Source organism: Heloderma suspectum, chromosome 7 (assembly GCF_057233095.1).
Source record: "Heloderma suspectum isolate Gila_16-S chromosome 7, 16-S_ref, whole genome shotgun sequence".
Classification (NCBI taxonomy): domain Eukaryota; kingdom Metazoa; phylum Chordata; class Lepidosauria; order Squamata; family Helodermatidae; genus Heloderma; species Heloderma suspectum.
In genome coordinates, this window is record NC_139464.1 from 92,439,038 (window position 1) to 92,461,413 (window position 22,376).

At 43.3% G+C, this 22,376-nt stretch overlaps 1 protein-coding gene across 1 annotated transcript in view; it reads right to left on the bottom strand.

Annotated features, from left to right (window-relative positions):
- Nucleotides 1-12,509, bottom strand: part of GRM8 (glutamate metabotropic receptor 8) — an 832,708-nt gene extending 820,199 nt beyond the window's left edge. The window contains exon 1 of the mRNA XM_084810899.1: nucleotides 12,000-12,509. Coding sequence (XP_084667025.1) covers nucleotides 12,000-12,509 — 510 coding nt within the window. The remainder of the gene's footprint in view (nucleotides 1-11,999) is intronic.
- Nucleotides 12,510-22,376: the final 9,867 nt, after the last annotated feature.

Below are 22,376 nucleotides of genomic sequence, written 5' to 3' on the forward strand. Positions count from 1 at the left end.
AGAGAGCTGGACTATAAGGAAGGCTGAGCGCCAAAGAATGGATGCCTTTGAACTGTGGTGCTGGAGAAGACTCTTACGAGTCCCCTGGACTACAAGGAGGTCAAATCAGTGCATCCTAAAGGAAGTCAACCCTGACTGCTCTTTGGAAGGACAGATAGTGAAGCTGAAGCTCAAATATTTTGGCCACCTAATGCGAAGAGAAATCTCCCTGGAAAAGACCCTGATGCTGGGAAAGATTGACGACAAAAGGAGAAGGGGATGGCAGAGGATGAGATGGCTAGATAGCATCACTGATGAATATGGACTTGAGCACACTCCAGGAGAGAGCACAGGACAGGAAGGCCTGCTATGGTCCATGGGGTCACGAAGAGTCAGATACGGGGAAAAAAAAATAATAATAATTTTTTTTACTAACTTTTTTTCATTTATTTGACTTGTAGCACATACTTCCACACCAGTGGGACTCTGCTTTTAACCTCTACTGAGTAGAGGAGCAGGCACAGGCTAGTCTAGAACAATCACAAAGCTAGACACAAAAGGGAAAAGAGGCTATGGAAGGACAAGACTCTCCAGTGGTGGTGACCTGCAAGGTGTGTGCAATGTTTGTTTTCTTGCCTGAGAACAACATGGCCTACACCTGCAACAAGTGCAAGTTGATCACGCTGCTGGAGGAAAAAGTAAGTGGACTGGAGTGGCGACTGTCGACCCTCCGGGGAATAAGAGAACACGAAGAGTTCTTGGACAGAATGGGGGAACTACAGCAGCAAAGGGAAGACCAGAAGCTTGAAGAGCAACAGCAAGATGAGGCAGTGGGAAATGCTGAGGTGAAGAAAAATGGAACAGAGGATACTCCTTGGAAAACGGTGACAGTTAGGAGAAGAAGAACTAGACGCCACTCTGCACCAGTGGAAGCAGTGGAGCTGTGGAACCAATTCCAGGTACTTGCGGATGAGACTGGAGGACAGCCTGCAGAGGAAGAATCACAGGGGAACCTGCATGAGAGTGAGCAAGAGGCTAAAGGTCAGTCAAACAGAGGCGCTGAAACCCAGGCCTACAAGAAGAAGAAGAGAAGAGTGGTAGTAGTGGGAGACTCCTTGCTGCGTGGGATCGAGACCCAAGTATGTCGCGAAGACCCATGGACTCGCCAGGTATGTTGTCTCCCGGGAGGACAGATTAGAGACATGACTGAAAGGTTGCCTCCACTCATAAAGCCCACTGACAGGTATCCCTTTCTTCTCATCCATGTGGGAACAAATGATACCGCCAAGCAGAGCTACGAAGAGATCACGTCAGACTTTGAAGCTTTGGGAAGGAAACTCAAGAACTTTGGGGCCCAGATAGTTTTCTCATCCATCCTTCCAGTAGTTAGAAGAGGGATAGAAAGGGAACGAAAAATACTCCAGGTGAATGACTGGCTACGAAGGTGGTGCCGACAAGAGAGATTTGGATTCTGGGACCACGGGCTATACTTCCTGGAAGATGGGCTGTTGGCTAGGGATGGGTTGCACCTCACAAAGGCTGGGAAGAATGTGTTTGGCCACAGCATGAAGAACTTCATCAGGAGGGCTTTAAACTGAATCCTACGGGGAAGGGAGATGTAATGTTGGGGGTAACAATGGACATAGGCGCATGCACTGCAATGGAGAGAACAGCTCTGATAGCGCCCAATAATAGTCTTCAGACACATGTAGGAAGAAAGCCAGACTATGAAGCACATGGTCTTCGATGTCTATATACTAATGCCCAGAGTATGGGAAACAAACAGAACGAACTTGAACTCTTAATACAAGAGGGAAATTATGACCTGATAGGTATAACTGAGACTTGGTGGGATGACTCTCATGACTGGAATACAGCAATTGAAGGATATCACTTGTTCAGAAAGAACAGGAGGAACAGAAAGGGAGGTGGGGTTGCACTGTATGTGAAAAATACATATCTCTGCACAGAAATACAGGAGGATGAGCTTGGTAGCCCCATCGAGAGCATCTGGGTTGAAATAAATGGAGCAAAGAATAAAAGGAACCTGGTGGTTGGAGTCTACTACCGGCCACCCAATCAAGGAGAAGACAAGGATGAAACTTTTGAAAAGCAAATAGCCAATGTTTTAAGGAAGCATGATGTAGTAGTAATGGGGGACTTCAATTTGCCCGATATTTGTTGGGAGACAAATTCTGCAAAACATGGCCCCTCCAGGAAATTCCTGACTTGTGTGGCGGATAACTTCCTCCTACAGAAAGTAGAGGAAGGAACTAGAGGATCGGCTATCCTTGACTTGATCCTAAGCAACAGAGATGACTTAGTGGATAAAGTAGCAGTTACAGGAACTCTGGGGGAAAGCGACCATGTTGTACTTGAGTTTTTGGTTCTAAGGGAAGCAAAAGCCAAGTGTAGTCAAATGCGTACCCTGGATTTTAGGAAAGCTGATTTTCATAAACTCAGAACAAAGATCAGTAAGGTCCCATGGCAAGTGATGCTAGCGAGAAAAGGAGTCCAAGATGGGTGGGAGCTTTTAAAAAAGGAAATTCTCAAGGCACAATCACAAACAATTCCAACAAGAAGAAAAGGTGGAAGACAACAGAAGAAGCCAATGTGGCTTCACAAAAAGCTTAGGGATGACCTGAAAACAAAAAAGGACACATATAGGAAGTGGAAAGAAGGCCAAGTAACAAAGGAAGAGTACAGGCAGATAGCACAGAATTGCAGGGATGGCGTCAGGAAGGCTAAAGCTGAGAATGAGCTGAGGTTAGCAAGGGATGTTAAAAACAACAAAAAGGCTTTCTTCAGCTACGTGCATAGTAAAAGGCAGAGGAAAGAAATAGTGGTTCAGCTATTAAATAAGGATGGAAAAATGATAACAGATGACAAAGAAAAGGCAGAGGTGCTCAATTCCTACTTTGGCTCAGTCTTCTCCCAAAAGAGGGTCTATGACCCCCCTGGCAAAGGCGAAGTACAGGCTGAAGGGGCAGGATTGCAGCTTGAGATCGACAGGCATATGGTCAAGGAACACCTCATTACTTTGAATGAGTTCAAATCTCCAGGGCCAGATGAACTGCATCCTAGAGTCATAAAGGAACTGGGAGAAGAACTCCCAGAACCGCTGTCTATTCTCTTTGAGAAATCATGGAGGACGGGGGAAGTGCCAGATGACTGGAGGAGGGCTAACGTTTTCCCTATCTTCAAAAAGGGTAAAAAGGAGGAACCTGGGAACTACAAACCAGTCAGACTGACATCAATCCCTGGGAAAATTCTGGAGCAGATCATAAAGCAATCCATCTGGAAGCACCTTGACAACAATGCCGTGATTACTCGAAGCCAACATGGATTTGTCAAAAACAAGTCCTGCCAGACAAATCTGATCTCATTTTTTGATCAAGTCACCTCCCTTGTGGACCGTGGGAATGCTGTAGACATCATATACCTCGACTTCAGCAAAGCTTTCGACAAAGTGCCCCATGATATCCTGATGAGCGAACTAGCTCGAAGTGGGCTAGATGAAACAACGATCATGTGGATCCACAGTTGGCTACAGAATCGGACTCAAAGAGTGCTTATCAATGGGACCTTCTCAAGCTGGGGAGAGGTAACGAGTGGGGTACCGCAGGGCTCAGTCCTGGGCCCAGTGCTCTTCAACATTTTTATTAATGACTTGGAGGAGGAGGTGCAGGGAATGCTGATCAAATTTGCAGATGACACAAAATTGGGAGGGATAGCTAATACTTTGGAAGACAGAAACAAAATTCAAAGTGATCTGGATAGACTGGAGCGCTGGGCAGAAAACAACAGAATGGCATTTAATAGGGACAAATGCCAAGTTCTGCACCTAGGAAAAAGAAACCAAATGCACAGTTACAAGATGGGGGATACGTGGCTCAACCACACTACGAGTGAGAAGGATCTTGGAATTGTTGTCGATCACAAGCTGAAGATGAGCCAATAATGTGATGTGGCTACAAAAAAGGCAAATGCTATTTTGGGCTGCATTCATAGAAGCATCGCTTCCAAATCCCGGGAAGTACTAGTTGCCCTCTACTCAGCACTGGTTAGGCCTCATCTGGAGTACTGTGTCCAGTTCTGGGCACCACACTTTAAGAAGGATGCAGACAAACTGGAGAGGGTTCAGAGGAGGGCAACAAAGATGATCAGGGGACTGGAAACAAAGCCCTATGAAGAGAGACTGAAAGAACTGGGCATGTTTAGCCTTGAGAAGAGAAGACTGAGGGGAGATATGATAGCACTCTTCAAGTACTTGAAAGGTTGTCACAGAGAAGAAGGCCAGGATCTCTTCTTGATCATCCCAGAGTGCAGGACACGGAATCATGGGCTCAAGTTACAGGAAGCCAGATTCCGGCTGAACATCAGGAAAAACTTCCTGAGTGTCAGAGCAATACGACAATGGAACCAATTACCTGGGGAGGTGGTGGGCTCTCCCACACTGGAGGCCTTCAAGACGAGGCTGGACAGCCATTTGTCGGGGATGCTCTGACTTGGATTCCTGCATTGAGCAGGGGGTTGGACTCGATGGCCTTGTAGGCCCCTTCCAACCCTACTATTCTATGATTCTATGATTCTATGATTCTACGACTGAATGACTGAACAACAACAACAACAACAACACACACACACACAATATATGAATATGTCTTTAACAAAACCCAGACTGTCACTTCTTGCAGGCAAATGCAGCTTCAAAAGGGGTTCATTTGGAGTAGAGAAGTAGCAAGAGAATGTGTTTAAACTCCTCCTGCCCCTCTTCCCTTGGAATTCCCACCTCCAGCATCTCACACAAACACACTGTGAAGGTTTGAGGCCTACAGCGGTAAAGGGAAAAAAGGTCAGGCTTAGAGGCCTGGAGTTTTTGTTGGGAGGGGGTATTCCTCAGAAGAGTAGTTTCATTTCCCCAGTTAAGTTTCATTTCTTCAGGTTTGAAGCAGTACTTTTGGATGTGAGGGCAGAGGGTATATAAAGAAAGTAAGAGAGCCAGTCAGAGTCAGGGAGAGCAGAGCCTGAAGAGGGAGCAGGAAGAAGCAGCCTGGAGAAGTCTAGTACAGCTAGGGTAAAGGAACTTGTGTTTTGCAACTTTTATTTTCTCTTAATGCCTTTTCTATCACTCAGCTCTATTGTGTAAATACCTTTAGTAGTGATTTGCTTGTTTGAATTTACCAGTAAACTACTGTGGTTAAACCCTGTGTCTAGAGTTTAAATCACCCCATGCCTCCACCCTAAACCTCATGTTATTCATTGGAAAGGGGAAGGTAAAAGAAGGAAGGTGGGACTCTTAAGGAGGCAAGAAATCCTGAAGGAGTTACTCAGGGAGTCCAGGTCATAAGGGGAACCTTCACACATCACACACACACACACACACAGGCATCCAGACATATGTGTCTGAAGCCTGCGGACGGGTGTGTCTTGAGGGGGTGATTTTCAGCTATTAAGCAGAACTGGTAAGCACCTTGGGAAAATCACTGAGTGAGAAGGGGCCATAAGTAAGGCAGGGAAAACTGCCTGAAACCCTGGAGAGCCACTGACAGTCCATGTTGACAATACTGGGCTAGATGACCCAAGGCTGTGACTCAGTATAAGGCAGCTTCCTGTGTACCTAAGATAAACTTTGCCCCCTTTCTCCTGGTGACCTCAGCCACTGAGTATCAATCCTGCTCCTATTGGTATAGCAACAGCCAAAGAAATTTTTCTTGGTCACAGTAGAGTGTGACAGAATTTGAGGAAATGGCCTTTTTATGTCTAGCTGAGGTAGTGGCAGTGGGAGAGAAGGCCAAGATCATGAATTGCCCAAGGCCATCCAGTAGATCCAGGCTTCAGCTGGAACCCATGTGATAGGCTTACCTATGACTGATTGCTAAAAACTGAATGTTGAATTCCACCCCACACGCACAAAGCAATTGTCCATACTTCCCACCCCTACCTTAACTCCCAAATATCTATAAGCTCAAATGTGAACAAGCCCTAAAATTTAAGTCCCTTCAAAATGATCCAAAGATGATGTCCTGGATCCCTCCACCCCATTCTTACTAAAATATATTTTGCGTGATCTGTAATGAAAACCTAAAAGAGACGTTTCCTCCTTTTGCCAGCAACTGTGTTACATCAATTAAATGGGTAAGAAGGAGCTTTCCCCAGGGGGGTACCATGTGACCCTATATTGATTAAGACTGCAGTGCAATGTTATTTGCAATCTCATTGCATAATAGAAATCAGGAAGTAGCTGTCATGCCTTCAGAAGACAAATTGCTGGTATCTGAGACAATTTGTAGGCTCTTCTCCTTCTTGCTGTTCTCAGGTCGCAGCTAATGCATGTTCTACAGGGATTAGTTTCTTAAATCAGTCTACTTTGCTGTCTTCAGTAGTAAAAATGAGGGAGATCTCTAATCTAGGTGACCCCGCATTAGAGAGGATGTTAAGTGACCAGGATGTCTTTCACTACTTCTGATCTCTGTATTGTTTAACAGGCTTTAGAAAAGGGGCAGGCAATTAAAAATAGGCACATACAGCAGGCAGTGAGATGATTACCTGTACAAACAGGATTGCAGTCAAAAGTGACTCTTAAGGTTTTTATGTTTTTAAAACTGCCATCCAGATGAAACATTTTCAAATCCTCATGTACCGTTCCATTTAACATACAAAAGACTAATTTCCTGCAATATTCTGGCCCAATTCATACAACCAATAATTGAAAGAAAGGAGTGCTTTAAGAACATTTAGGGTGCAATCTTATGCATGGCTGGCTGGGGAATGCTGGGAGTTGCAAGACCTTTTTCAGTGTAAACATGCATAGGATGCGCCCTTAGGTGCTTATTCTGGGCTACATTCTGAGCCATTTCAGGCATTGCGGTGAAGGTTACCACAATCCAAGAACTATATAATGTGTGGTGAAAATAAGGCTCAAATCCTCACCACGGATGACCCAAGAAAGTCACAATTATTTCATCCTTACCTACCTCATGGGGTTGTTCTGTTCTCTGCTGCTCCAGAGGAAAGGACTAAATCAGATGGGCTTAAGTTACAGGTGGGTAGATTTTTGTTGTATATTAGGAGAAATGTATCGATAGAGCAGTTCGACAATAGAACCAGTTACCCCGGGGGGGTGGGCTCTCCTCACCAGAGGTATTGAAGCAGAGGGTGGATAGCTATATGCTGAGGATGGTTAGGTCTGAGTATCCTATACTGAGCAGGCGATTGGACTAGGTGGTTTACAAGGCTGCCTCCATCTCTACAGTTCTAAAACAGCACTCTCAACTCTTGGAAGTACAGTAGGACACAAAGGGTGGAACCCAATGTTGCACAAGTGGAAGTCCACTCTTGTGTGACAGGACTTTCTCCTCCACTCTGTCTCTCCCCATCAAATCTACTTTTGGGGGTTCCCCAACCCTCTGGAGCAGATGTTCAGGATGCACAGGGGGACTGCAAGGGGGAGGGGAATCATCCCCCATACTTTCTACAGTTCTGTCAGCAGAAGGACCTCATTGGATTCCACCCAAATATAACAAATACGTATATGTTGTTACTGTTCTTCTTCCCTTAGCATACCTGGCAATGGCTTTTTAAAAAGGGAGACAAGCTATGGGGGAAGTGAGACTCTATGAGACTTCAGCTAGTCCAAAATAGGGCAGCAAGATTGTTAGCAGGGACTGGCCAACAAGATCACTTTATGCCAGTATTTTTCCATCTGTACCAGCTGCCAGTCCATTTCAGGGCCCAATGGAAAGTGCTGGTATTAACATTCAAAGCCCTAAATGACTTGGGGCCAGGTTATCTGAAGGATCGTCTCCTCCCATATATGCCTGCCCTCAGGCAAGGTCATCCTCAGGGGTCCTTCTCTGGGAGCCCTGCCAAAGGAAGTGAGGCAGGTGGCTATCAGGAAGAGGGCCTTTTCTGCTGTGGCCCCTTGGCTGTGGAACAAGCTCCCTAGAGCGGTTCACCTGGTACCTACATGGTTCTCCTTCTGGCACCAGGTGAAGACTTTTTTATTCTCCCTGTATTTTAGCATTTTAGCTTCCTAGCCTTTTAGCTCTGGTGTTTTAAATCTGTATTTTAAATCTCTGCATCACTGCTAGGTTTTATTCTGGTTGTACTGTTATACTGTGGTTTTAAGCTTTCATATTTTATATTGTTTTGTGCTGCACTCTGTGGTTTTAATTTTTGTGAACTGCCCAGAGAGCTTCAGCCATTGGAAGTGAAATGAAAAAAATGAAATGAATAAATAAATAAATAAATATGAATTCACACCATATCTGTGCCACTGCATCTCCAAAACAAGCCATGAGAATGGGCTAAAAACAGCATTTCTTTTTCAAGTGCCTTGAGTGCAGTGGACGTGTCCTTGGGAGGATGTGGGCAGTTGCTGAGGAAGATTCAAGCTCCTTCCTTACCCTCCATCTTGACCAAACCAGGATGCAAAAAGCCATGCTGATTGCCAGTTTGGTGTCTCATTGAGACAACTACCCCACTCTCCAAACAAAGGATTTTCCTTTGGAACTTCAAGAAGCCTGTTTGGGGGCCAGGTGACAGTTCCTCCCTCTTCTTTTAATATCTTTGTTCCTAGACTGTTGACATGATTGATCACTGTAAAGTGAATGCGATCTCTCCCTGTCTGACATCTGCATCTGTGGATAGAACTTTCATATGACTGAACTCAAACACTGTGTTCTTCAGTGGAAACAGTCAACACATTTGGCTGAGAATCATGCACATTTGACCCATAGGCTTCATTAAAAGCATTAATTAATTTCATTAACTTCCAATGGAAGTTAGGCAAAGTTTAGTTTGTCTTCCCCACCCCCCTTCATCAAAATGACCAGCATGCCCATTAACAAGAACTGGTATCATAAGTGTCAACAAGAGGCAATATCCACAGTATGCACTGAAAGCATCTTGCATTCAGTGCACCATTGTCTTTTTCTTTTCTTTTCTTTTCTTACCATCGAACAGGATTTAAAATTAAATGCTAGCTGCCTAATCAGTACCAGCTGAGCTTATTGATTAGGACTCCATCATCTGTCCACTATGCTTGATGAGTCTAGATGTGGCAGATTTACCTTTCCACTGTTTATGCTCTAGGACTTAATAAAGTATATGATGGAGGCAATGAATAATATGCCAACACAATTGTTGTTCTGAAGTGGTCTGCTGGGACTCGTCTTGGGGAAAAATGATAACCTTGTGGAAATTAAGGAAGAGGCTACATTTCTCAGAAAAATAATGACACTTCATTATATTTAATTTAGTTAGACGTATGGATCAATATTTCTAGCATTCCAAGCTTATTTGCCCATTTTAAAAAATCTCCCTGGCCCTCTTACAAGCAGATTTATGTGTGAAACTTGCATCTGATTGACCTATAATTGTGTTATCAGACAGAACTAATCTAAAAGAATGTACAATTAAATATAGAAATAGTCTAAGCCACTAGAGTGACTACACTTAAGTATTGGTTGTTGCATCTACTTCAATTAAATGAGTCATTAAGTTCACAGATTCATAACCAAAGTTCTGCAGGCAAAGGTCTGCACTAGCAATTGCAAAGCACACTTAAGTCCAAACGGCTTCTGCTCTGCACACTGATTCCAAACCACCTCTGGATATATGAAGAGAGATTAAAAAGAAATACACCAATCCAAACACTACTCAAAGTGTTGGTTTTAACCTCTTAACATCTAAGGACGTAATCATATGTTGATAGTCAGCAGCCTCTGACTTTGGAGCACGGAGGTGATCCTCGCCTTGGTGCTCCAATGCTGTGCATTTTTGCTAGATGGGCAATTTCACCCATCTAGGCACAGGGCTTCGGAGAGGGAGGGAAGGAGGCTGGGGCAAGCTTCCCCAGTCTTCTCCTCTCCCTGCCTCCAGGACTGCCCCCTTTTCCCCATCTCCACACTCAGGTTTCCAAGTGCAGAGAGGTAGTCGGCACAGTTCTCTCCACACCGGTTATGAGGGAGAGGGGAGCATGGTTTGCTGGCTCTGAGGCTGGAGCCCTGTTTCCTACCTCAGAGCCAGTGAACCAAACAATCCTATGGGCCCCCAGACACTATCTAGGGGACACAGAATTGCTCCTCCCATGGCTTGGGACCGGAGTACCTAAAGGATCACCTTCTCCTCCTCTACACAAACTTGCCTAGGTATTAAGATTATTCTCTTAGGCCCATTTCCACATCTGCCCACTTTAGGAAGTAAAATGTGTGATGACCAGGGAAAGGGACCTTCTCAATTGTGGCCAGGGCCAGAACTATGGTGGGGCACCTTGCCCCAGGTGACTGATTCAAAATTAATTAAAACATATTTGAGATCTTGTCTTGGACAAGAGAGATGATCAAATATGGTGATCCTTTCTACTGAAAACAAAATTACCAATCAAATAAATTTTGGCCAAGGAATCGATGATTTTGCTGCAATGAAAGCTCAGAAGATTACATTATAAGTTAATGTTTGAGGATGTTTCAATCTGAAAGATGTTTATAGTTTTGTGATTATTACTATTTGTCTAGTGTTCTGTGTGATCTAATAAGTATAATCTGTGATTTTTTTGTTCCATTTTCTATTTTACAGTATTATGTCAATACCATTATATGTTATTAAATAGTACAGTATACGTATACATTTTCTACTGATGTAAGAAACATCATAATATTAATTACTATTTCTTTATGTTCCTAATTTAATTCCTATTGTCATGTTACCACAATTGAAATAAATATTTAAACTATATGTACCTGTTGTTTATCGTTTTATTACAACTGTTCTTAATTTTTTACATCATAAAATATGGGATTGGCTTAGAGGTCATGTTCTTCATGATCCTTGCCTTGGGTGCCAAGATACCTAGTTCCAGCCATGGTTGTGTTACCTCATCTTTGCTTTGGAACTCCCTCCCCAGGGGAAGCCTGCCTGGTACCATGCATTTCTTTTCCACAAGACTGGTGAAGACCACTGTATGTGGCCGGGCCTTTTCAGTTAATTCATTTTTAACCGAATGTTTAACATTGGAGTTTTATCTGCCCTGCTGTATCATTGTTTAATTGTTTGATTTCATTATATTTTTTAAATGTTTGTTTTTAAATCCCATCTAAGCTACTCTGAAATTCCCTTGACTGAAGTTTCCTGATTAATAATCAAATATTACGAAATATCTGCATTCTAATGCATATGTTAGACCTGCGTATATGACTTTAACGTTTCTTAATAAATAGCTAAACAAAAATAGTTACCTGTATGTAATTTCCAGTATCAGAGGCAGTATGCCTCCGAATACCAGTTGCTGGGAAACTCAAGCAGGAGGGTGCCATTGTGCTCATGTTCTGCTTGTAAGCTTCCACAGGCATCTGGTTGGCCACTGTGGGAACAGAATGCAGGAACAGAGAGGCCTTTGTCTGATCCAGCACAGTTCTCCTTAAGTTCTTGGGTCTATTCATCCCCAATCATAATGATGTATAACTACATTTGCATTCGCCCCTTGTTATCCTTGTTTTTCCCATCAACTCTTCTCTGTTGTCTTACCTCTGTGAGATCTTATATTCTGTGCATCTTTCAGGAGGGCCTGTTCTTTATCCTGTAAAGCCTTATATACATTGACAATACTTGCTGATAAATAATACTCTGCAACGTTTGTCTTTCTTTCTTTTCTTACTGGATCCTTCCTTTAAGGACATATACATTTACAAATATAATACATCATATGGAGTATTTTCAATCATGAGCCTTTTTTATTGCTTAATGATTCCCCCAAATATTGAAACAATAGTTTTGCTCAGAAGAGTCTCAACTATGGTACATTTCATTCAATGGCAACTGATGGTGTTTAGCTCTTCACAGGCAACACTCTCTTACTCAAATATGAACAATATCATTTTATTGGGGAAAGGCTGAGTTGTTTAAAAAGTGCGATCTTGGTATTTTTCTTGCTGGCATATCCAAACCACAGCTGGATTACTTATTGTTTGCTTTCATTCAGTTTCACATATTGGATGAAGAGTTAAAGTAGCACCTACCTTAAAAAGTCTTAAAATATTAGCCACCATGATGGACACTGAACTCGCAGCAGCACCTATTACCCCTGTTATCTTGTCTGGTTTAGTGAAAATAGGTGGGTCTCCATTAGCACATTTCACGTCAGACCCATCTTTCTCTATCAAAGCTTGCACGAATGTTAAGGACTGCTCCAAAGCATAAGTGTCCCTGGAACAAGTGTCTAGGATCCGGACACCTAAACTGACATTGGCAAGGAGATCAGGGTCCTTATTGATCTGATCGATTGCATATAGCATTGCCTCGAGCCGGTGGATCCCCTTTTCCTTCTTGAGCTCCCCACAAGGTACTCCTCTATCCCCTTTTGCATGGACAGGGAAGAGTCCTCCCAAGATGACATCTCCATCAAGTCGAATGGAGTGGGCATATTCCTGGCCATGAGTCCCTCGCATCATAGGGAGTATCCAACAGAATTTGGCTGCGAGCATGAAGAAACAATGGCAGGAGACGAGACGCTTGTCCTCGTATACCATTTTTTCTGAAGGCAGTGTTGCAGTTCCAGAAGACCCAGATTCTTTTCTTGCTAGAGGAAGAAGTGGACAATTTGAAACTGCCCCTTTTGAACGCTACCATCAGTACCCAGTGAATCAGAATATAGGACCATGCAGCAGGTAGAAAAGGTGGGTTGTTGATGATGATGTTTAACAAAAGGCCTTAAGAAGTCTCTCACAAAAAGAACACCTTGCCATGTGTTACCTTGTTTGATTAGTGTTTTCAGTGACTGTAGACTGATAAATGCCCCCAATGCTGGGAAGAGGTCACCAGATCACATTCCTGGATTGCGTCTTGTAATTGAGATACCCCTGAAATATTGGAGAAGAGGGAAAAAGTGTTTAGTGCGGTTGTCTTACCTTTCCTATCACACTATTTTTATTTTCTATTTTGGGGTTTTACCCTTCATTTCTCTGAAGATATTAGCTCATTGCTTTGCATTCATACATGCATATGATTTGCTGCACACTTAAGCCAGCTAAGACATTGCCTGGAAACATTACTTCCAGGTGACAACTGGAGTGGTGACACAAACATCTCCTCAGCAGGGGAAATTTCAAGTTATAGATGTTCTTCTAGCTCAAACAACTCCCTGGAGAGGGGGGATGATGTGAAATCTGCAACTTCAGATGCTACCCAGAAGCATGGAAAGGGGATGCACAACCCATTGGCACAACCCATTGGCACAACTCTTGCACTCAGTCTTTGTTTGGCACTTCCATATGACATTTAAAGCCACCCCAGAGAGACGGATGACATTAACAGGGCCAAAGCCACAGTGGAAGCTCAATCTAATGGTGTCCAAACCAATGTTTCCATTGAGGCAAGGTAATTAGCATTCTGTTCTCAGCTGGCATCCTTCGGGTTACATGGACATACATCTTGGAACTTGATGCTCATGCTTTTTGGTAAATACACATTTAGTGTTTGCCATTTACATCACTATGAGAGGATTCTTGTCAGATCATGTTCATAAGGATGAGAGTATTACCATTCCACTGTAGTGCCCTACACCTTCTCATTTCTGCCCACATCGGACTTATTCAAGGCATAACAACATACAGTTTCACCAATTCCACCCCACTGTCCTAAGCTAACTTTAAAGATAAAGGTAAAGGTGTCCCCAACCAGTCGTGTCCGACTCTAGGGTGCAGTGCTCATCCCCGTTTCTAAGCCGAAGAGCCAGCGCTGTCCGAAGACGCTTCCGTGGTCATGTGGCCAGCATGACTGAACACTGAGGTGCACGGAACGTTGTTACCTTTCCCGCCAAGGCGGTACCTATTTATCTACTTGCAATTTCTTGCTTTCGAACTGCTAGGTTGGCAGAAGCTGGGACTGAAGACAGGAGCTCACTCCATCACGCGGCACTCAGGTCTCGGGTCTCGAACTGCTGACCTGCCAACCTTCCAGTCTGTAGTTCAGCGTCTTAACCACTAAGCCAGATCCATTGAAATAAATAGGATTTTTCTAAATATGACAGTCTGGATCCAACTCTATAGCTAACCCCCCACACACACTTTTAGGGCACAATCCTATGGCCACTAGTCAGTGGCTAGATGACCATAGGATAGGTGGGTTCCTGGGAATCGACTTCGGAGCCAGTGCTCCACAGTCCCTGGACAACCAACCCCCTCCCACGCCACCTCGTAGGCAGTGCGAATCAGCCCCATGCTCTGCGCTCAGAAGAGCAGCGTGTAGCAACAAAAATGGGGTGTTCCTGGGGGCGGGGCAGGGAGATCAGAAATGCCAGTATGACACATCCTATGTGTCATCCGGCTGCCACTTCCTGCACTCCAAGGTCCCATGGCTAGACAGCCAAAATCGGCCTTCTAGCCATGAAAGCAGGGCAGGGGGAGCAAGAAGGAGATCCATTCCTCACCACTCCTCCCACCCTGCACTGAATAGGCAGTCGCCCCCGGGGTCAGAGATGACTGTCGATCCACATAGGATTACTCCCTCCGTTTACTTCAACAAATTAACTGCAATCATGTTTTAGACCTCTGAGTGGTCTGGTTTGCAGTTATGGGTTTAGTCAAAAGATATTTAAATGAAACTGGGAACAAGCATTGTAACTTTTTTCCCCATATTGTATTGCTGTTAATCACATGCTTTGTACTTTTTCCTTGTGGAGTATGTGAGTCTCGTCTTCATTTTACAGGTGGGAAACCTAAAGATATGTTCTCACATTGCCTTAATACCGTGCAGGTATTACTTTCAGTGGACTGGCCACACTGACATGTGAAGCAATCATGACACCCACCTCTCCCACATGACTTCCCCTGTTCCAGTATTGCTGGAGTGGTATGGAAAGAGGCCATGTGGGAGCAGGTTTCACAGTGCTCAGTAATGTAAGAATGATGCCTAAATCTCAGAACCAAGGGTTGTATGCAATGTTAGTCCTACTTTGAACAGACCCATTGAAATGAATGGGACTTAAGTTAGACTTACATTGGATACAACCCCAAGACGTGACCAAGGTAAGTCAATAGCTGAATTCAGTATGTAAACCTAAAGCAGCCTTCCCCAGTCTGGTGACATCCAGATGTGTGGCAGCATAACCATTGGAGATGCTGGAGTCATAGAACAAGGCATCTACAGGGTACTGACCTAAAGTTTGGATCAAGTGGACTTCCTATCCAGTGTACTACCAAAATGTGTCTTAACTTACCCAATTCCATGCTCCTGATTTCACCACAATGTGGTTCCATGACCTATCTACCACTTCTCCATTAATTTTGTCAGGATCCCTAATATTCCACAGGCTAAATCCTAATAGAGCATATACCTCCAGGAGAATTTTCAAAGGATGAGTGCTTCAAAGACCATGGAAATGATTCAGCCTGAAGTCTCATGTGTTCATGGTTCAAAAAAATACAACAACCTCACTATGATCCAATACCAAAATAAAGACTTGAAAATGAAATGTGTAGAGATGGTGTGAACAACAGATTGTGCATATCACAAATATCTGGGAGCAAGGGTGTGTGAAGCACAAGATTTATTTATTTTTAAAGATGCCACCATTCTGTCTGCTTTTATTTGAATTTAGTTTAAGTTAGGTCACTGTAAGCCAACTTTTATGCTGATTTATACAATGTGTGGTCCAATTAAAATGACTACTTTGGCACATCAAGAAGCATAAATCTGTGCAGATTTTGCCCTAGTCAGGTTACTTGCAACAGGTCAATAGGGCACACACTGCAGTCAGCTCTGTCAAATAATTTCATAAGCTAAAAACAGATCTATCTATCTAGATTTATGGTTGGGTCACCCAGAAAGCAGAATTTGGCCCAGCTGATTATGAGTCACCCTTAACCTCAAATCACTAAGCATCAGCTTTACATTTATTGGATATAGTCTACAGGCAGAGAACAATGCAAGAATAAATAAAAAAACACAGTTTAACAGTAATCCCCAGGAATTATATTGCATATGCTTGAGCTGTTTGTGCACACCGTAAGCAGGTCGTATGCATGCTTCAAAATTCTAATGTAGCTCTTAAAGAATTGCAAAACTACTTCTTTGAATACACACAATTTAATGTACTTTGTATTTAAATCTCAACTGAAACTGAGGATGGAAGATTACAAGGTTTAAAAAAAATTCCCCTCCCCCAGTCATAACTAGAGTAGTATTTCAAACTGGTGATGGAAGCCACTGAAGAGAGATGGCTGAGAATTTCATTTGGTTCATTTTTTGATAAGAACTTACCAAAATCTCTAAATTTCTCCATAAATAGGTCATAAAATACTTGATATATATAAAAAAATTCAAATATGGGAGAAGACAAAATTGACAAATTCATCCATCCAGGCTGAGGGCATTGAATGCTTAGCTCTTATAATTCTGGCTTTGAATCCCTATATATTCACCCATGTTTGTGATGCTCAGTTAGGGTTGTGGCCTCTTTTTTCTGAGAGGTTCCTCATCTTTAACAGCTACAGGGCAGGAAGGCACACTATAGTCTTCTTCATGCTAAGACTAGCTGTACCTATTGAATTTGGCTGGTGAAACATATAGATTCATCTGTCTCCACTTAAGAGGTGGGTTACTGGGCAAACAGAACTTCTTGCACTATTTTTTCAGTGAACTAGCACAGAAGGAATTGACCAAAGAAGGAATCAGGGAAAAGCGGGTAATTTTTAAGCATGCTGGAAACAAGACTGCTGTGTACAGACTTTGCGACCTCCCCTGTTCCTTCACTCACTCCCATTTGCTGTGTGGATGATTGGAAGCAAGCGTGGGACCTGAACAGGCTAAAGTCATTGTCTTGCACACTGTGGACCTCAGAAATAATACACAAACACAGCTGCTGCTGCTGCTGCTTTGCAGTTACCTCTGACAGGATGCTAGCTCTCTTGATTGTTTAGGGTAGCCTTCCCTAACCTGGTAAACTCTAGATGTTTTGGATTTCAACTCCCATCAGATCCAGCCCGCATGGTCAATGGCCAGGAATGCTGGGAGTTGTAGTCCAAAACATCTGAATGGCACCAGGTTGGGGAAGGCTGGTATAGGTCAATACATCCCAAATTGCTGGTACCTGACACTGTAATGCCATCCATGTTTACTCATAAGTAGGTGTGTACAGGACTGCAGCCCAACTCATACTTTTTTTGAATTAAAACTAAAAGGTTTTAATTTAGATTACAGTAATCTAAATGTGAGCTGATTAAGGCATAGTTCACTGTGGCCAGATCCACTTCTCCCAGGAAGCGATGCAACTGGTGCACCAGCTGAAACTGGCCAAAGGCATTCCTGGCCACCACTGCCACCTGACCATCCAGGATCTGCGCTGGATCAAAGAGCAACCCCCACTGCTGCTGTGTACATGATCCTTCAGAGGGAATGCTACCCCACTAATGGTAGATTAGCCTATTTTCTCTTGAATTGATATGTGGGGGCCAATGTTAATCAATGAGGGGCAAGCTGAAATTTAAGGGCAACTTGGGCCAGATCTACACCTCATGTCATATTGATACAATCCCATCATGATAACCCTGTATCCCTCTTGCACATTTATACCTCATAGCGCACACAGTGACATCTGTTGCAGTATTTTGGATAATACGGAATAAAAAGTGGGAAATCACCCTAGAAACGCAGTGTGTAACGTGTGTAACGTGCCCCAACAGTTATCAGTGTGCTTCAATATCGATAAAAAGTACTCGTGCAGATCGAGCCTTGGTTTATATTTTGTAACCTTGCTATGGTTTTCTTATGGTTTTACTTCTGCAGTACTGGAGAGCACTGGAGAGGCAGATAGGACTGGAAGCCTCATGTGCCTTCCTGCTTCTGTCCAACCACACCACAAATTCCTGCTGCCTGTAGCCCATGACACCTTTGATGCACTCTGGCCAGCCATGACAAAAGGGCTAATTAGTGCTACCAAATAATCATAGCTGCTGGTTATCAAATGCATTCACAGCTAGAGAAGCATAAGTAAAGCAGCAGCCATTTCAGTGATTCCATCATGTGGTAGCTTCAGTTATCATATGCCAAGGGTGGGCATGGGATAAAAGTTTTTACTTATTCAATGACAGGCAAAGGCTAAGAGCAATTCAATGTAATGTAATTTTCATTGCATCAGACTTTGACATATTCAAAAATAATGCATTATAAGCAATTAATTTTCGTTTTCCAGACAGGTTTTAACCATTAACATCAATGAATCACATGTTCCATTTTGGCAGTGGTGATGATCTAACCGTTTGATGCACACACATCCAAATGTACATGTAGCACTTTATTCTGCTTGTGGGATTTCTTTATGCTTCCACACACTATAGATGTCCCTATGTTTATAGTGTGTAGAAGCATAAAGAAATCCCACAAGCAGAATAAAGCACTACATATGAATTTGGATGCTTGTGCATCAACGGGTTAGATCATCTCCACTGCCAAAAAGAAACATGTGATTCATTGATGTTAATGGCTAAAACCGGACTGAAAAGAGAAAATGAATTGCTTATAATGCATTATATTTTGAATACGTCACAGTCCAATACAATGAAAATTACATTACACTGAATTACTTTTAGGCTCTTTATGTCATCGAATAACTAAAAGCTTTCATTATACTTACTGGCTTATTCAAACCGCATCACTTTTGCTGTATTGATTAATACTAAATATTACAGCAATACAAATGCATTCTTGTGAGCTCCTGCAGCTAACAGAGAAATAATTTCATAAACATTTGTTTTCATTGTTATCAACGAATTGTAGAGAAATGAAAAAATATTGACCCGCTGTGCTATAAATCCAGATGGCCTCCTTTCTTATTCAGAGTTTTTATTCAAAGTGAAACCTAATCTCTGTGACTATAAATTTGAATTAATCCAACTATATTCCCAATTTAACAGAGGGTTGTTGTTTTTAAATATTACAAATTAATAGTCACATGTTAAGTGACCTCAGAAAGAGCATACTTAGATTTTCCTAACACTAACTGATGCAAGGTAGTCATACAACATATCAACAGGAGCAAGAATATCATGCAGGAGAAAACCGATGAAGCAGACAATGCCCACGAAAGTGTATGCCAGAATAAATAAATGTAAGGTGCTATACATTGTTTTTGCTCCTACAGACTAGCACAGCTACCCCTCTGGAAATTGATACAGGAGAAAGAATATCATATAACACATCGATAAATGTTTGAATCTAAATGACAGTTCTTGTTTGCAATCCACTGCCTTGAATAACTGTTGGAAATGGAGTGCTTGTACTGTCTTTCATTTCATATACACAAGTGCATTGGTCTTTGACAGATAGTTCATCATGACCCACAATTTAGGGCGTAATCCTATGCATGTTTAGACAGAAAAAAGTCCTACAACTCCCAGCATTCTCTAGACAATATGGCTGGCTGGGGAATGCTGGGAATTGTAGAACTTTCTCTGTCTAAACATGCATAGGATTATGTCCTTAATGGTATTCCAACCTAAAGTGTGTTGAACCATAGACGCACTGCCATTTTAAGTTTGTGTAGAAAAAAGGTGCAACAAAGGAAAAAGATGGAAAGGGTAGGAGAGAGAGGAGAAGGAAGAGAGAGTGAAGGTTGATGCCCCAATCCAGGATCCCTAAGGAGATCCACATACATAAACAGACTTCCACTCATACATCACTTGCTGGATTAGGAACCATAGGCGTAAATCATGTGCACATCCAAATATAATCCATATGGGATTACACATCCAACTGTGGTTGTCGACTAACTGTACTGCATTACTGTCAATGAGATGTGAATTGAAATGCACATTCCTGTTCTGGAGAAATCTAGTCATGCGTAAATTATATATTTTTTGAAGTGTACTTGCAGCTGCATCAAGGAGGAGGAGGAGGAGGAAAAGTGGTGGCAGTGCTAAATTGCAAACTAGTACATTGTTGCAGTTTGGGGTGAGAAGTTGGCCTTGTGTATGAAAGGTTAAAGACTAGTACTCCGATACAAGGAAATGAATCATCATAGGAACTAAAATATTTTTGCAGGAGAGTAAGAATGGTTAGCTACTGCAATTCCTACCTTCACTGATAACCATAGGTTGCAATGCTAAGGACATTTCAATGTATACCTTGATGTCAGTACAACTTAAGTATGATTAGGAATGTGCAGGAGTGTCTACATCGTGCCATACATGGCTACAGTAGGTTCATGCTCAGCATGTAAATTCCATGTTGACAATGGAAATAGTAGGGAGAAAGGAGGCTAATGGGACTAGTCATTATTCTTATTACAAGCTCATTACTTCTTACAAAAGTTGCCAATGTCAGCGCTGGTGTACTTTATATTAATGAACTCTAAATAATGCATTGCAATGCTAGTTCCATGCAAACTACTGGGTTCATTTTGGTAAGAAGATTGCTGGGAGTTTTGTTTATAGTGACCATACTCAGATGAATACAGACTGGAAGTATTTGCCCCTTTCACAGGATGATGTTTTTAAAAGCTTGGTATTTCCATATGAGGATTTTAAACATGATTCATTTTCTCGGGCTGGCATTATTTGCTCACCATCGGATGCTGCAAATTGAACGTATCTTTGATGCTTTTGACCTGTCATGTTTGCTCTGTAACGAGGGATGTACGAACCCCCCACTGTCTGGTCCGGGGGGTGGGGTCCATGGAGGGGCAATTCAGACTGCTCAGGGTCCTACGGAATCCTCCAGAGCCCAGCCTCATCCACCGGAGTTGGCAGAGCAGCTCTCCAGCTCCATATAAGATGCAGTATGCTAATGGCAACTGCCATTAGCCTATTAGGGGGGTAGAGGAGGCGCAAATGGCATATTGTACCACATTTGTGGCTGTCAAGGGCTCCTTGGAGGGCTCTCTCAGTCAAATCCAGTAGCCAAGTCCAGACGCAGACAAAGGGATTCTTTTCAAAGCTTTATTCTTCTTTTACAACTTACAACTCTACAGGTAGCAGCTAGATCTGAGCAGCAGCATCCCTATGCCCTAAGTTGGAACAGTTGGTCCCCGTTTGAAAGGCAATTACTGGCAGACCCCTGAATATAAGGACTAGGGAGAATCCCTCCCCTTTTCCCTTGGATCCTTTGGGTGCAACCATTCTTTGAGCGCCAACCGGGCGCTACGCCTCCTTTCCGTGCTCTCCATTTGGCGCCGCTCTCTGCGTCTGCGCCGCGCATTCAACCAGTCTGCTATCGATGCTGGGTCACTCCCTGGATTGCTTTCTAATCTAGGAATGTTGGTGGGAGGAATCTCTGTCAGCTGCGGGCCCTGGGAAAAAGGGGCGCGCTCCTCTCCCAGGAGCAACTGCTCTTCCTCCGAATCAGAACTACTCTGGGATTCTATGGGCTCAGTGTCCACCCTGACAGTGGCCATAAAGCACTGGCGTTGACCTAAATTGCAGCTATTGACGGCTGTATTTAGGTCAAAGTCAGTACTTTACAGCTGCATAGTCAGTGCTTTATGGCTGTAACTTTCCTGCGATAAGCTAATGGCAGCTGCCATTAGCGTATCGCATCTTATAGGGAGCCGGAGAGTCGCCCCACAAGAACCACTCCACATTCAGAGTTAAGTGCAGCCACTCCTCCATGGACTCCGGAGGTCAGATGCTTTGGAATCCTGCCTCATTTGCGTCTGTGGTGGAATTCTCCAGCATTCCTATCAGTAACATACATCTGACCTATGTTCCCATTTGAAACAATAGTGCAGGGCCGCAGAACATCTTTCAGCCAGAAGGCCAAATTCCATTTTGGAGAAGCTCTCAGGGGCTGCATCCTGGTGGTGGGTGGGGCCAAAGGAAAGGGGGTGGGGCCAAAATACCAACAATACCAGCCTATTGTAGCTTAAAGCTCTTACAGCCAGTAGCTAAGCCTTCGAAGAGGCATTAAACCCTTTTAGAATGGGAAAAACCTGTACAAAAGCGGGGAAATCATCAAATAATCAGTGGCTGGGGGAAAGGGTGTGGGAGCCTTCTGGAGACACCCAGAGGGCTGGATTTGGCCCCCACACCTGAGGTTCTGCACTCCTACAATAGTGTATGGGACTCAGTATGGAACCATGCCACCACTCTGGATACTGGAGCATTTTGAAGAACAGCAACTTTCTCCATCCTTTTCTTTCAGGATATAAGATTTTGCCAGCTTCTCCATGTGGAGCACCTCTGAGAACATAGCTGGATAGAAGACGTAATGGCTGATCCAGCGCATTCCTCATTCCAGCTACAGCTTCCCAGCTTTGAAAAATGAACTACTCTCCTCCCTTGAATATCTGTAGTTGCCTTATATCTAGGGATGTGTAAACCCACCCCCATCCAGGTTCTTCAGGTGCCCGCCCAGCCCCTGCCCCTGCTTGCCAGTCCCCGGACAGCACTTGAGCCCCTCCCCCA